Source organism: Pinus tabuliformis, chromosome J (genome assembly GCF_031772625.1).
Source record: "Pinus tabuliformis cultivar Carrire ecotype Pingquan chromosome J, CPIR1, whole genome shotgun sequence".
In the NCBI taxonomy this organism is placed as follows: Eukaryota; Viridiplantae; Streptophyta; class Pinopsida; order Pinales; family Pinaceae; genus Pinus; species Pinus tabuliformis.
Window position 1 is genome coordinate 392,916,773 of NC_142295.1, and position 14,376 is coordinate 392,931,148.

The 14,376-nt window shown below is 35.3% G+C and overlaps 1 protein-coding gene across 1 annotated transcript in view; it reads left to right on the forward strand.

Annotated features, from left to right (window-relative positions):
• Nucleotides 1-5,779: 5,779 nt before the first annotated feature.
• LOC149227431 (putative NAD kinase 1) overlaps nucleotides 5,780-14,376 on the forward strand; it is a 105,018-nt gene continuing 96,421 nt past the window's right edge. The window contains exons 1-2 of the mRNA XM_089380502.1: nucleotides 5,780-6,031; nucleotides 8,996-9,167. Of these exons, the coding sequence (XP_089236628.1) occupies nucleotides 6,005-6,031; nucleotides 8,996-9,167 (199 nt within the window). The 5' untranslated portion in view covers nucleotides 5,780-6,004. The remainder of the gene's footprint in view (nucleotides 6,032-8,995; nucleotides 9,168-14,376) is intronic.

The following is a 14,376-nucleotide window of genomic DNA, read 5'->3' on the forward strand; positions in this document are numbered from 1 at the left end:
ATAAACATTGGTGATCATGATCGTTGTGCCAGATTTACCTAAAGGGAGTTAGCAACACACCATACAATCTATCTTGTTATCGATTATGTGCCAATGCCTCATTGTCCAACAACAATCATGTCCATATGATTCCCCACTATTAATGATGTTGATTCAATGTTGTTGTACACAACCCACAAATGACTTGTACAACCCACACTTAAAACATGAACAAGCTTTCAACTCATCTAACAATATTTATCATCACCCTATATACATTGAATAAATACTGGGTAAGAAAGCCATTGCTTTTAGAGTAAATATTTTCATAATTGCTCATAGAATGATTATTATTTTTTATTTTGGGGGCATTATGGAGAAGTTGGGCTATGTTTGAATATGTGGAGGGGTATGACCACTATGCTAACAGGGTCAAGTATGATATCATATGTATATTTACGTAGTGTTATGTCTTTGTTTGATGTTTTGGTTAAGCAAATACTTTGTGTAAATTAAGCAAATGTAATTACATATATAAAAATTGATATTTCTCTTTGTTAGTATACAATGTTTTGGTATGACTATGTGATAGTAATTGAAAATGAATGAGTGAATTGTTGATCAAGGAGATAAGTATTACTTGTGGCAATATAAATGTTTTAATTAACTTAATGAGCTCATTTAATAAGGCATTTGTATGACTCAATACAATGAAAAAACACTTCATCTATTGTGGAGTTTGATAAGGACTTGTCAAGGTATATCTATTTCATCATAAGTTGAGCTTGCCAACTTGCCTCTAATGCAATGGCTCATATCATTTTAACAAATATAGAAAAAAACCAAAGATAGTAGTAAGTAACCACATAAAAACAAAAAACTTTGTCATCAATGAAAATTTATAAAAATAAATCTCAAGAAAAACTTTTAAACACTCATTTTTTCCCATGAACAACATTGCAAGGAAATTGTAAGGCCTTAGCCTTGAATGGCTTTAGGCACCTTCACAACATGATCACCTCCATGGTCATTGACCAATACAAATGGACATAATGAAAGGTTTATGGATAGAAGAGTTGGTTTTGGGCACCCTTACATGATGGCAAGGCACACCATGGACATGTGGAGCACCCTTGTTTAGGTTTAGAGCATCGTAGACCTTGAAGCACAACATTGTTGGGCACACTTGGACACACTTGGGCATTGCTAGACGTGCTTGGCCATAGTCTAATGGACTTGGGCAGACTTGGATGACTGGCATACACACTTGAGCACATGTTGGATGTAAATAGTTTGTAGAGAAGTCACGAAAGGAAGCAAGTTGACATATGGCACTTGGGTCCACCTTAGAGTGGAAGGCTTACAAGTGCAAGGCAAGTCTCATATTAAAAGGAGGATCCCTCAAAGATGTTAAGGTAAGAAGTGATTTGCCATTCACAAGGTGTAAAGGAGCTTTGCAATTGTGCTAAGTTTAGGGTTAGGCATAGTAGGGAATATTGAACTGCCTAAGTGAGAAGAAAAAAAAGACAATACTTGTAGGAGGTACACTTGTAGTTGTTTTAGTGATTTGAGTGTGCAAGTCTGTTGGGCATTAGGCAAAATGCAATATTGCCTTAGAATTATTGTACATCAGTGATAGAATTGTAGGTAAGACACTAGAACAACTCCTTTGTTATATATTCATAATGCTCTTCCTATAATAAAATTAAAACACTTCTCTTAAAGTGCCACCTATACATATATTTTGTAGATTCTTTATGATTGTTGAATCTTGCTATTAATTACTCTCCATATATTGATAGAGTATAAAGATATTAACTAAATAAAATATTATTGAAATATTTTAAACCATGATGAAATATTGGGAAGAACACATGTGTACTTTTTCACCTGTGCGGCAATGGAATCGGAAAAGTATTTCATTTTGGAATGTGATGCTTTTAGAGATATCAAAGGAAATTATGGCAATTTGTTAGCATCAATTCCTTGACATTGTCTTTTCATTGAGAGGAGTGTTAGAAAATTAAATCAACTCATCATCAATTTAAATAAATAAATAAACACAAATAACAACGAATAGCAACATAAACTGCTTTAAAAAAAAGGACCCGCCAGAGCATCATTCCTTGCCCTTAAACACAAATAGCTGCATTCATATGGCGTGATCGCAACATGAGCACAATGATGCGGGTCCCATATTTAAACAAACACGTTGTGACAAAGTGATGTGTGGTTTAACGGTAAGTCAAACGGGCGAAGCTCGGGAGACCAAAGTTCAAATCTCATGGAGTACAGTGACCTGCTGTGGTGGCGGCTAGAGGGGCGGACCCCCCCTGACCGCTGGGTCTGCTCTTGCTAAAATCATAGGATCTTAGCATACCCGACTTGCAGGTGGTTGGTTATGCTCTTGGTGTTATAGTGGCAGCAATGAGGTTTGATCCTGGGTCTCCCGTGGATTAAACTTGATAGTTACTGATTCACCATATGGTTAAAAAAAAAAAGTTCTAACACAAGTCACCAGAAACAAATCATGGGAATAATAATTTAATGCTCGCTTACTAAAGCCTTTATTTGACTTTTTTTACGCTCAAAAACTTTGGAGTTACGATTCGTCACGATGCACACCGATGACAACGTCAATTTTTTTTTTTTTAATAATTAAGATACAGGCAGGTTTTGTTCGCTTGGTTGAAAATGGTATTAATTATTCTTTATTTACGTGTTATTTTAATTTAAAAAATTATATAACAGATTTTTTTAGGTATATTTTATTTACGTGGGAAAATAATATTTTGGGTAGATTTTAAATAGTTTTAAGTTATTATAATAATATATTTATTAGTGGTTAGAATTTAATGTGTAAAAAAAAAATTTATATTTCATAAGAAAAATTATATCATAATTTTCTAAAAGATAAATTATTAAAAGAAATGTATTTCGTTAAAAATTATATTATCGTTTTCTAATTAAATTTATTTATTTATTTATTTTCTTTAGAAAAATGTGGGTAGATTAACTTTGAAGAGAATCTTTTAAAGTCGTCGGTTAGACTAGCAAAGCATAACCCCAAAGGCATCAAGGAGAATTGACCTTGTGACCTCCTAATTAAAAAGTACTTAACAACGGGGACTACTAATTACGTTAACCTTTAAAACTAATTAAAAAAAAACTTAACTGATTAAACTCTAATTAAACTATAATTTTATAAAATTAAAAAATAATATTTTCAATATTAACACTAATTTTCCTTTTATTATTTTAATTATCCAAAAAATATATTCTCCATCACACAAAAGATATATATATAAATATAAAATTAATGTGAGTACTTATTTTCAAATAAAAATTGGGCATTGATTGCATAATATTTTTTTAATATTAATATTTTAAAATAATATTATATGAATATATTGACTTTTATTATTTGTTATCTTTTAATTAAAATATAATATTAATAATGTTTTTTTTTTAATAATATTGTATGAATATGTTGATTTTTATTATTAGTTAGGTGAGATGTCTTATTACATATTATTAATACAATACAAATAGGATAATGATGAAATATATTTATTTTTATTGTAATTTATTAATATATAATATATTGGGTTTGAGATGTAAGTATTTTATTTTTAAAATAAGATTTAGAATTACTTTTTATTATAATTATTTTCTTTTAATAATGATAATGTTAATGACGAAAAATGGATAGTTATTTAAATTTTTTTATTTTATTATTATTATTATTAATGATTAATTAAAATAATGTGTGTTTTTTCATATTCATAACATTAAAATATTTTTACTATTAATAAATAATTAAATTATTGAATTTAAGATTTTGTGATATATATCTAAGATATGTGTTTGGAATTTTTTAGATTTTTTTTTGAGAAATTATATTAGAGATAATTTATCACGAGTTCATAACTATCCAATGTGGTTATAATTTAATACATTATCACAAATTTATTTTAACTCTTAGTTTAATCATAAATATTTATATTTTGTTTATTCTTAAGTTATTCATATTTTTAAAATTTTTTAAAATCTATTAATAATATTTTTTATATTAAAATTTTGGATAAGATATTTTAAATAAAATTTAATACATATATTTTGAGTGGGCGTAATGGTGAAGAGCATGTGTTTTCTCTTAAGAGGTCACAAGTTCAAAACTAGAGGGGGTAGAGTATGTATGCCTTTGTAGACTTAGCTGTAGGGGGTAGAGTATGTATGTCTTTGTAGACTTAGGAGTAGGGGTAGAGTATGTATGCCTTACTTAGTAGTCAAATCGTTGGGTTACTTGTCCCACAAACAAGGGGGTCTCATACACCAATAGTGGCTCCCTTGTTCCACAAACAAGGGGGTCTCATACACCAATTTGATGTTCGCTACCCAGAGGATCACTGCGTGGAGGTGGGTTCCTTGTCCCACAAACAAGGGGGTCTCATACACCAATTTGATGTCGGCTGCCCAAAGGTGGGTCCCTTGTCCCACAAACAAAGGGGTCTCATACACCAATTTCATGTCTTACTTGGTGGGTTCCTTGTCCCACAAACAAGGGGGTCTCATACACCAATTTGATGTCTGCTGCCCAGAAATGGATTCTTTGTTTCACAAATAAAAAGGTCTCATACACCAATTTGATGTCTTAACAGTGACCTTAAAGTTAGATAATAATATATATATATATATTATTTTACTATTTAATATTAAAATTAATTCCAATCTCTATATATATTAAATTAATTTATATTATCTCAAAATATAGCATAGTACATCATTCCATCAATAAAAGACAAGAAAATACATTTATTACAATTTTAGTGTTGGATCGAAGATTGATTATTTTTTTTGCCGACATCAAATATTTCTATAATATAGATAAATATCTATATGATTGAGATAGATATTAAATTCTATTTCAAATATTAGTTAATATTAATCCTATTATCCCAAATATTGACTCTATTATATTGTCAAATAACCAATGGTATGTTTAAAAATGATTTTTAAACATAATTTTAATCATAAAATGTAATTATAGAAAAAGACAAAACTCCAAATTGATTAAGTTGTTTCTGCGACTTAATCACTATCACCCAAAACCATCTCCATCTTTAAATTTCTGTAGTCACTTTTACAACTTAATCACTCACACTACATGAGATTAGGTTACTGGATGATAAATCCTACCCTCTTAACAACCTCTGTATTGACTATTGCTTTCATTACAACTCCTCCGATAGATATTGGTAATTGCTTTCAACACAACTCCTCCAAAGATATTGTAAACCTCTTTACAAATTAACAATAAATATTGAAAAAAAATAAAATTTGGACCATTGACCGGACAATCGGAGAGTAAGTACATTATAAGTAATCGGCCAGACAATCCCAGAGTAAGTACATTCGTGTAGTGTAACGGTGAGGAATTGTTCGGAATGTTATTGAAATTTTAGTTATATTTACAGAAAATCCAGTAAAGTTTTTTGTAAATCTAATTTATAGGTGTTAAATTTCAAAATTTTAGATGTTCTAGACATTTTTGATGGGGCTGAATTATTTCCATCATAAAAACACTTTTACAAGATATTTTGAAATTTTTTTACCTGAAATCCGGCCACTTTTAATCATCCTAACCATTCCTCCACCTCATTAGACGACTCTAAGTACATTTATCACTGAAACATGCCGTCACTGAAACATGCCATCACTGTTATTCTTTTAATTTTGTTTTACATTAACGTCCTACCGCCTCTTACCCATTATTGGAGACTTCATGTGGTCACGTGGAAAGGGTGTTTGGTTTGTGAAGGCAGGCGAGCGAGCGAGCGAGCGCTGACGAAAGGAAGCGTGGAGGTAGTAACAGGTAATTAAGGCAACAGAATTGATAAATCAGAATTGATGGGCTATGTATAGATGAAAGCGCGCTCCTCTTTAAAGTTCTCGCCTTCTCAAGTCCATGTCCGTGTAAGAGGACGCCACCAGATCTCAGCTGCCTAGTGCTCCTCTTCCTGCCATGGCTCGCCGGCAATTAATTGCACAGGTAGGTACCTGCATCTCATCATATTCATCCTTTAATTGTCACTTTAATCATTCTCTGCGAATGCTCTTTAAACTCTCTCAGGAAATATCAGAGCAAGAACACTTTATAGGTGTTGAACTGCAATATGGTTGGTAGTCAGAGACAATTCGGTTTCCTTGCTGTTGGTTTTCTAATTTTAATGACGTTCTATTTTTTTGCATAAACCGTTTTTAGGATTCTGTCAATTTTGGAGATAAAAGACCGTTTGTCAATTTCAGACCATGCCTCTTTATCAATTTTAAAGAGCCTATAATGGTCTCAAAGTGTTGATTTTGCGAATTCTAGAATATATGCATTTGTTAGTTTCTGTTGACCATTGAAACCATGACCACAGATTCAAGTACCATGGGCAAAGCTCAGGCTAAAATGTATTTCCATTTGATTAAGCACCCACATTCTCAGATGTCTGTACTGACTGCTTACTACTTTCTGATCATCATAGTTTATCCAGTCCGATGATCTAGCACATTCTCCCAAATCACCTACCCTCAAAAGGATCGAAAACACGACATGAATTCTGACTAAGCCTGAAATGTTTCAAGGCTTACTCAACGTGCCATTCAAACTTTTGTTCATTAGTTTTGTCTCAAAATGGACTAGCCAGCCATGTTTTATGTTTCACGTCAGGCCATCCTCCCTTCAGTCAGGCAATGATTTCTGGATAACACAGGGTAAAAAGTAAACTAGTGTAGCTTGAAATTCAGCAATAAATCATCGAGTCCCCATTTCATCCACTTTCCATTTACCCTGGTGATCCTTGAGTTGCAAGAAACCAAATTATTATAGCTTGAATATGCTGTAAATCATTCCTTTCCTTATTGGAAATTTAATTCTGTGCTTGTTGCTGCTTAAAATGATTGGTATTCCAATATATGCAGTGTGCACACAGCATGGAACCTTACAAGTCTTGGATTTTCAGCACTTACTCTCACTGGAATCATATTTGGCTCTCATATTAGCCTGGAAGAAGGGCAATCCTTGTTGAAAGTCTACAGGACCCCTAATTAGGCCTGAAATTTGTTACGGTTATATACGAAAATGGAATGCTGTTTGACCTGTACTTGCAACGTGGTTTCTTCCCAACTTAAGATTTTGATGATTATCCCTGCTTATCATCTAAGAACTTTTGTCACATGACTCTACATTGACTGACAGTCTGACCAAAAACTTGAAATTATACATTTTAGTGTACATTCACATACCTATAATTCACTCTGATTATGGATGAAAGGCCATTTGCCATTGGCAGTTAATTCCCAGAACCCAAAAGCTAATTGATACTACTCAAGATTGGAGGTCAAGTAAACCAAATGCACATAAAATTCTTTCATTAACTTGTTTTCTGCAGAGAGCCCATGGGGATTTGAATTGATGATGAATGGGTGCACTGTTAAGGCACTCTTTGTATACATGTCACTGGTTCAAATCCCCCTCTGGGTTTGCTAACTAAAAAAGACACTTGTTTTTGTAGAGGAAAATTTAGGTGAAATTTACTATAAAGTGCACATGCATAACTTTAAATTTTACCATGGTGAATCCATAATTTGTTGGAGCAATCAGGGCATGGCCCAAGATCAAACCTAGCGGCTGCCGCTATAACACAAATAGTATATTCAACTGCCCATAAGCCAGATATACCAGAAATTTATGACTTATCAAGAGCCGAGACTCCATGAGAGCCTTATCACAACGGGCCAAAGATGTCTCCCCGTGGGATTTGAAACTGCATGGAGGGGATAATATCCCATTGTGCCAACCACTCGGTCATCCCACGAGAAGACACACATGCATAACAATAATACCAAATTACCAAATTTAGTTTGGAGAAGATCTTGGCAAGGTAGAAGAGTAAAGAGTTTGACCCAGCTCGGGAAAACTTGGGCAGTACCAAAATAAATCTTACACAAAAAGACTTAGAAAATGAGCAAAAGTGGCACGATTTTGGGGGTTTTATAGCAAGCTTGGAGAGTTTGAGATTGGTCAAACCAACTGTGACTCAGTCAAACCTATTCAAACTCTCAATTAATTGGAGTCTGATCGGTTTGACCTCATCAGACTCGGTCAACCAAGTTTGACCCGCTCCCAACTTGCGAAAAGGCGTTCTGGGGCCGATCTGACTCATACTTGTGATTTGAATTTTGGAGAGCATGAATTGTGATTCCTGTTTCACGGATGCATGGGATGGGATTTTGATTGTCATCCCATATTCCTACTTTGATAAGTATTGTTTTCGTGCAAGTAAATGAATGCCGCTTGATCTTTTTCCAAGTTGCAATAAATCTCCATTTTTTCATGATACTCCTGTGGTAATAAGCGAAAAAGACTGCCATTTCTGCTATTGGACTGCTAATTAGCCATCCAAAATGTTAGATCCCTATCTGGCAATTTGACTTATCAATCTTCATATTTTGTAAAGAACCTCCGATTTTTTTATCAATCTAAAATGAATGTTCGTTATAAATAAATAATTACACCATTGCATTTCTTCATATTGCATGGCCCATGACCAGGTCGACTGTTGATAGTCATCGCGTTCTGCCTGTTAACAACTGTTAGATGGTCCGTGAATAAAATTTTCTAGAAAGGGAAAATAGCTTAGATTAAAGTTTTCCAAAGAACTTCCTATTCATTCAGCACATATTTCAAAAAAATCGATGCCATTTCACCTCTGTTTGTAGCTGAAGAATGACAAAGTATAGCACGGGGGACTTCTACAATTGGTGGGAAAGATTTGTCTGTATGTTGTATACAAAAAAGCCTTGAAGAAATCAATTTTAGTTTTTTAAATTTTATTCCGACTTATAAAATTAGTGTTTTGTATAACTGAATAGTACTCAGACTATTGTATAATATAAGTTAAAGTTATTAATGTTTTCGACATTACTTCTTGGCGTAAATTTTACCAAACTGTGCTTTTGTGTTCAGTCTTCTTTAGGCAGAGGAGACTCAAATGTGAGCCTTTCGCAAACGGAAGAAGATAACATTAGGCTGGAATCAGAGGGGTGGTCTAATGGGAAGTCAGAAAGGGAGCATCTTCAACAATCTGGAGTTGAGTCAATGGATCAACACCTGGTAGAATTTTCAGAAACCCTAAGGAGTAAGTTACAGTTAGCACACTTTCTTCCAAGCCTTATAGTTGTTGGCAAGCTTGTCTGTTTTGCACTGATAGATTTATGAGTATATTCAACTCAACATGGTTTTGTTATTAAAATGAACTCAACTCAACGTTTTGTTGCTGTAGATGTAGCTAAAATTTGGAATATTATTTCTTATTGTTCGTAGTTAGTAAAGCTAGGAGAGCTCTTGTACTTTGTAAACTCCCCTCTTGATATGTATTATGAGGTGCAGATAAGTTCCATGTAAGTACAAAAGGTCATTCATCCATGAAAAAATATATAACCAAGCTTATAGGAATAACAGTAGCTGGTTTTTCTTCTTGTTCTGGAATGGCATATAGTAATGTCATCTGAGATTAGAATATTCCTCACTAAGATAGGGATATATAAAAACGCTTCTCTAGCAGTTAAGTATAAATCATGAAGGTCCCCTTATTCATTGGGCAATATGGCACAGTTAGAACCTTTGAGTGAAACAGTATAGAGCAGATAAGGGTCGCAATCTTCCCATATTTACTACTGGAGCTTTTAGAGGAGACATGCCATGTGCTTTATGATGGTATAAAGTCAATCACTTTCTAGTTTCATAGTAGATCTCTTTTCAGTTCTCATGTTCCTAAATAATCATTATCATGTTTCACTTTATATGTATCGAGCTTGGTATCTTGTAGCTTTAGTCGTTGTGGGTTGATTTTTTTTGGGACTGAATAATTTAGGATCTAAATGAACATACAGCTAAACTTAACATATTGTAGAATTGATAACACTAATAATTTTTTATTTTATTTTATTTTTAATGAAAAACAGAAGTATACGTCTATTATGCCACTGAGTGGCTTAGAAATATAAAATGAACTGTAAATAGCCAGCTACTAGAATCCTAAATACATAGATGACAATTTAAAAGAGTTACAAAACAATACTCTTAACAAAAACTCCTCCATGAACCAATCAACTGGAAGTCCTCTCTAGTTTTGAATGCAATAGAAAATTAAAATTGAAATTGAATTTTTTTATTAATATCCACTAATGACCGAAATAGGTCAAAAGGACTAGTGACTGCAATGAACTATGATAAGCAAGCAAAAGAGGGCAGTGCAAAAAGCACCCTTAAAATGAAATAGAAAAATGAATACAAGAGCAACATGAAATGAAATGACATCTTCTTCTGATTGAAACTTCTTGCCTAAAAGTGGGGAAGATCAGACTCACAAGTGTCTTCCAACTTCCAACACAGAATCGACCTTCTGGTGAAATCTCACCTAGCTCTGCTGCCTGACATCTTCCAATGAACCAAACCTACTAACTTCCTCCAAGCTGCCAAATTCTTCTAAAGATAAAAGAAACTGTATAATGGAAATTATGAGGAGCCAAACAGACCCCCGATTTTACCAGTATGCTGAGCTAAGAGTAACCTGTGCCACAACAAAACATGCTAACAGGAGGTGCCCTCCAGATCTCCAGCCACCCACTTAGCTGCCAAAACACTCCCTTAAGTTGCAACACCTATCAAACCAAGGCCTCCCTCATCCTTGGGCATAATACAGATATCCCAAGGCATCATGGAAAGACCCTGAACCCCACCATACCCCACACAGACAACTGCAAAATCTGCTCTAGCTGATGAAACTGGGCCTTGCTGGGAAGCCAACAGGACCCATAATAAAGGAGGGAGGCCTGAAGGATTCTACTTACCACAGTCACTTTCCTGCAAAGGGAGGATCCTTATACTGCCATAAAAGAAGTATTATGCTGCAATCACTCAAGGCACCAATCCCACATGGTAACTGAAGAGAGTCCAACATCAAAAGGAATACCAAAATATCTCACAATAACACTGGGTCGAACAAAATTCGAAGTGGTTGGAATCCAGGTAGGGGCTCATTAAAACCAACCAACCAAAATTTAGTCTTGTGATCATTAACAGTGCCCTTAGAAGACCAACAGAATACGGTGAAACAATTTCTAGCAACTGGAACAAACTCTTGCTTAGCAATCATGGAGAAAAACGGGTCACCAGTAAATGTTTTTTCACCATCTTATCAGCCCCTAGAAGGGAGATACCACTAAGATGACCCTATAGGAGAGCTGACTCGAACAGATAATGAAAGGCATCAATAGTTAACACATAAATATAGGGCACCAATGGACAACCTTTTCTAATAAACCTGCAAAGGTGGATGTGGAGAGACAAAGAATTATGCACCAAAACAAAGGCTGAGGCACATGAGAAGAAAGTATTAATCATGCTAACACATTGCGGCCGAAGCCAACGCAAGTCAACATGTCCATGATAAAAGTCAAATCAATACGATCATAGGCTTTACCAAAGTCATTTTTCAGGAAGACAGCTTGCTAATTAGAGTCCTTGGCTCACTCCATGGCCTTCCAAGCTGATAACACTATTTTCAAAATAAACTACCCCTTCAGAAACCCTGTCTGCTCTCGATGAACAATTTTCCTGGCCACATGATACATGCTCATAGCTACTAACTTAGCCATGATTTTATAGGCAATGATGCTACCTGCCAGTAGAGTCCTTGGCAGTGTTCTTTAGAATAAGCTTGATCGACCCTCTAATTAAGTGACACTAAAAGGCTACATGAAGAAAAAACCTCATAAACAAGGTTACGAAAGTCATGCCTAGTCAAATCTCATATCACCTTGTAGAATTCATATAGCAATCCATCAATTCCAAGGAATCTCTCATTTTGCATTGAGGAAATAGAATCACAGAACTCTTCCTTCATGAAATCCATGTTCAGTTTATCCTGGTCAACAATTGAGGCCTTATGAGGGACCACCTTCTGACAAGCATCCCTAGTAGCCACAACCGAAATCGAAAAAAAATGTATGAAAAAAATATATCCTAAATATGCTCATTAAACATGCCTCATATTTCTGTTGAATCCACCTCAAGAGATCCATCAACTCAGTGTAGAGTCTAGACTCTAGACTGATCACCCTATCAACTACCACCTTCTTCAGAAAATCAAAGAAGAATTTAGAGCCTTCATTGCCCTCTTTAATCCACTACAATCAAGCACACACTTGGGCTCCTCTGGCAAGGTACTCATCCTCCCTTTGCATCATCAATTCTAGTTGGACTGTCTCCTCTTGAAGAGTAATGTTACACAAAGCCTCCCCAGGTTCCATCTGCCCCCTCATAGCTCTCTGTTGTGCTTACACATGATCATGTGTTTCCACTCATAAAATTCACTGTGTGATGAATGGATGCCTCTCACCACAACAACCAAACCTTCATCCCTAGGATAGGGTAAAAGGTTCCAAACATAATGTACAAGAGTACAAATTTGGAGACTCCAAATGAGAAACATTCACCTTGAACAAGGATGAAGGCTTAGAATCCACCAAATGCCCTACTAAAATTGAGGTTAGAATGGCCTGGTGATCTAACCTTGTAGTGACAATCAACACATCCATTAGTCACATACTCTTGGAAAAGGAAATATTGTCCCATGGACCACAAATACGATCTAGCCTTGCTTAAACCTTGGTAGTGACCTCCTTGAATTTGAACCATCCTCCATAATCCAAGTGTTTTTTTCTCCAATTGGGATCAAATAGCTAAAGAGTTGCTTTGCATTTCAATCACGCCCACTTCTTTGAACCACAAACTACCAACCAAATGCCCTCCACCCTCTTTCTCCCTGCCACTCAATGATGTTAAAGTTCCTGCCAATAAGCAACTTCGCATCTTGCAAGGGGGATTCCATCCTCTCCCAAAGACTGGTGTGGATTGAATTGGTGTTTGGCACATGAACTAAACTGAGTCCTAGTAGTCTCTCTTGAATGAAAAAAGCATTCCACACACATCTATTATTTTGGTTGCACCTTGAAGTTGTAAAAAAACTCTGCAAATAAGGGGAGATGGCTAGCACCACCCCACCTCCTCCTTGATCATGATATGTGGCCCCAAATGGGCCATTTGACACATAAGTCATGTGGTTGTGAAGTTCAAATCTAACATACTTGACCTTGTTCAGAAAAACTTTCAAATCCAACATACTTGACCTCCTACAGAAAAGCTGTCTTTGGCTTAACCTTCTAAGGAAATCCTCAAACAACTTGCTTTCAGCCTAGGATATCTCTTTGACATTCCGAGAAAAAAAGGAGACGCTCATTCAAGGAACATAGGATTTCCAAATTTTCAGAACCTATTGCTGAACATGATCGTTCCCAGGGAAGATTTATCATTTACCCCTCTTAAGCAAAAGGGTCATAGCCTCTTTGAAGGACTTCACCAATGGAGTGAGATCTCATTGCTTGACCAAGTCTGTCCAATATAGTGGGAGTTGGGGCGTCCTTGCACTTGGTAGATTTCACTTGACAATTGTCATTAGCCTCCATACTCTGGATGGGATCACTATGACCCACAGAAGATGTCAGCACGATTCAAAATGTCTTGATCCTTCAATAGTGGGGTCACTAGGTGAACATTGAAATCTTTAGATATATCATATATGTGATGGTGGGGGTGGAGGGAGATAATATGCAAATCAGTTTTATGTTAAATATGATTTGCACATTATCAAGATGGTGGGGGTGGGGAGATAATATGCAAATCATATTTATGTTAAATATGATTTGCACATTATCAAGATGTGCCGACCACTGAGTATGTCATGTAGCCCAAGTTACTAAGGAAGTTGGTATTCACTTATTGGCAATGATGTTAGAATGCATCACTTGAAGTTGTCTCTTGGAGAGTTAGTCCCAAGGGAGGTTGAATGACCACTTAGAGAAGGTGCTTCTGTCATTGAGACAATGTCTCTCACTTTAGAGCTACTACTTGCTAGTTCAAGATGGTATTCCTAGGAAAATATGTAATTTAAATTCATATTTTTAAGAGTGACCAAAGCCAAAGCCAAATCCAATGGGAGATGCAAAAACTTGGAAAGGTGAAAATGAACAAGGCAATTCCAGATTAAAATTTTACTGATTAAAAATGTTAAAAACAAATCAGAAAACAAAGAGAGCATTTCACGTTGAATGATTCTCACAGTGGGACAACTTCCTAAACTAGACTAACTCGCTTTTCATTAATTAGATATGCATTTTGTGGGATTTCTTGAGTTGTAAAACGAGTCTCCTGTATACTATGAGGGGTCCAATCTTGTCCTCAGAGCTCCTGTGAAGGGCCATGGAATTTGGCTCTAACTCTTGGAT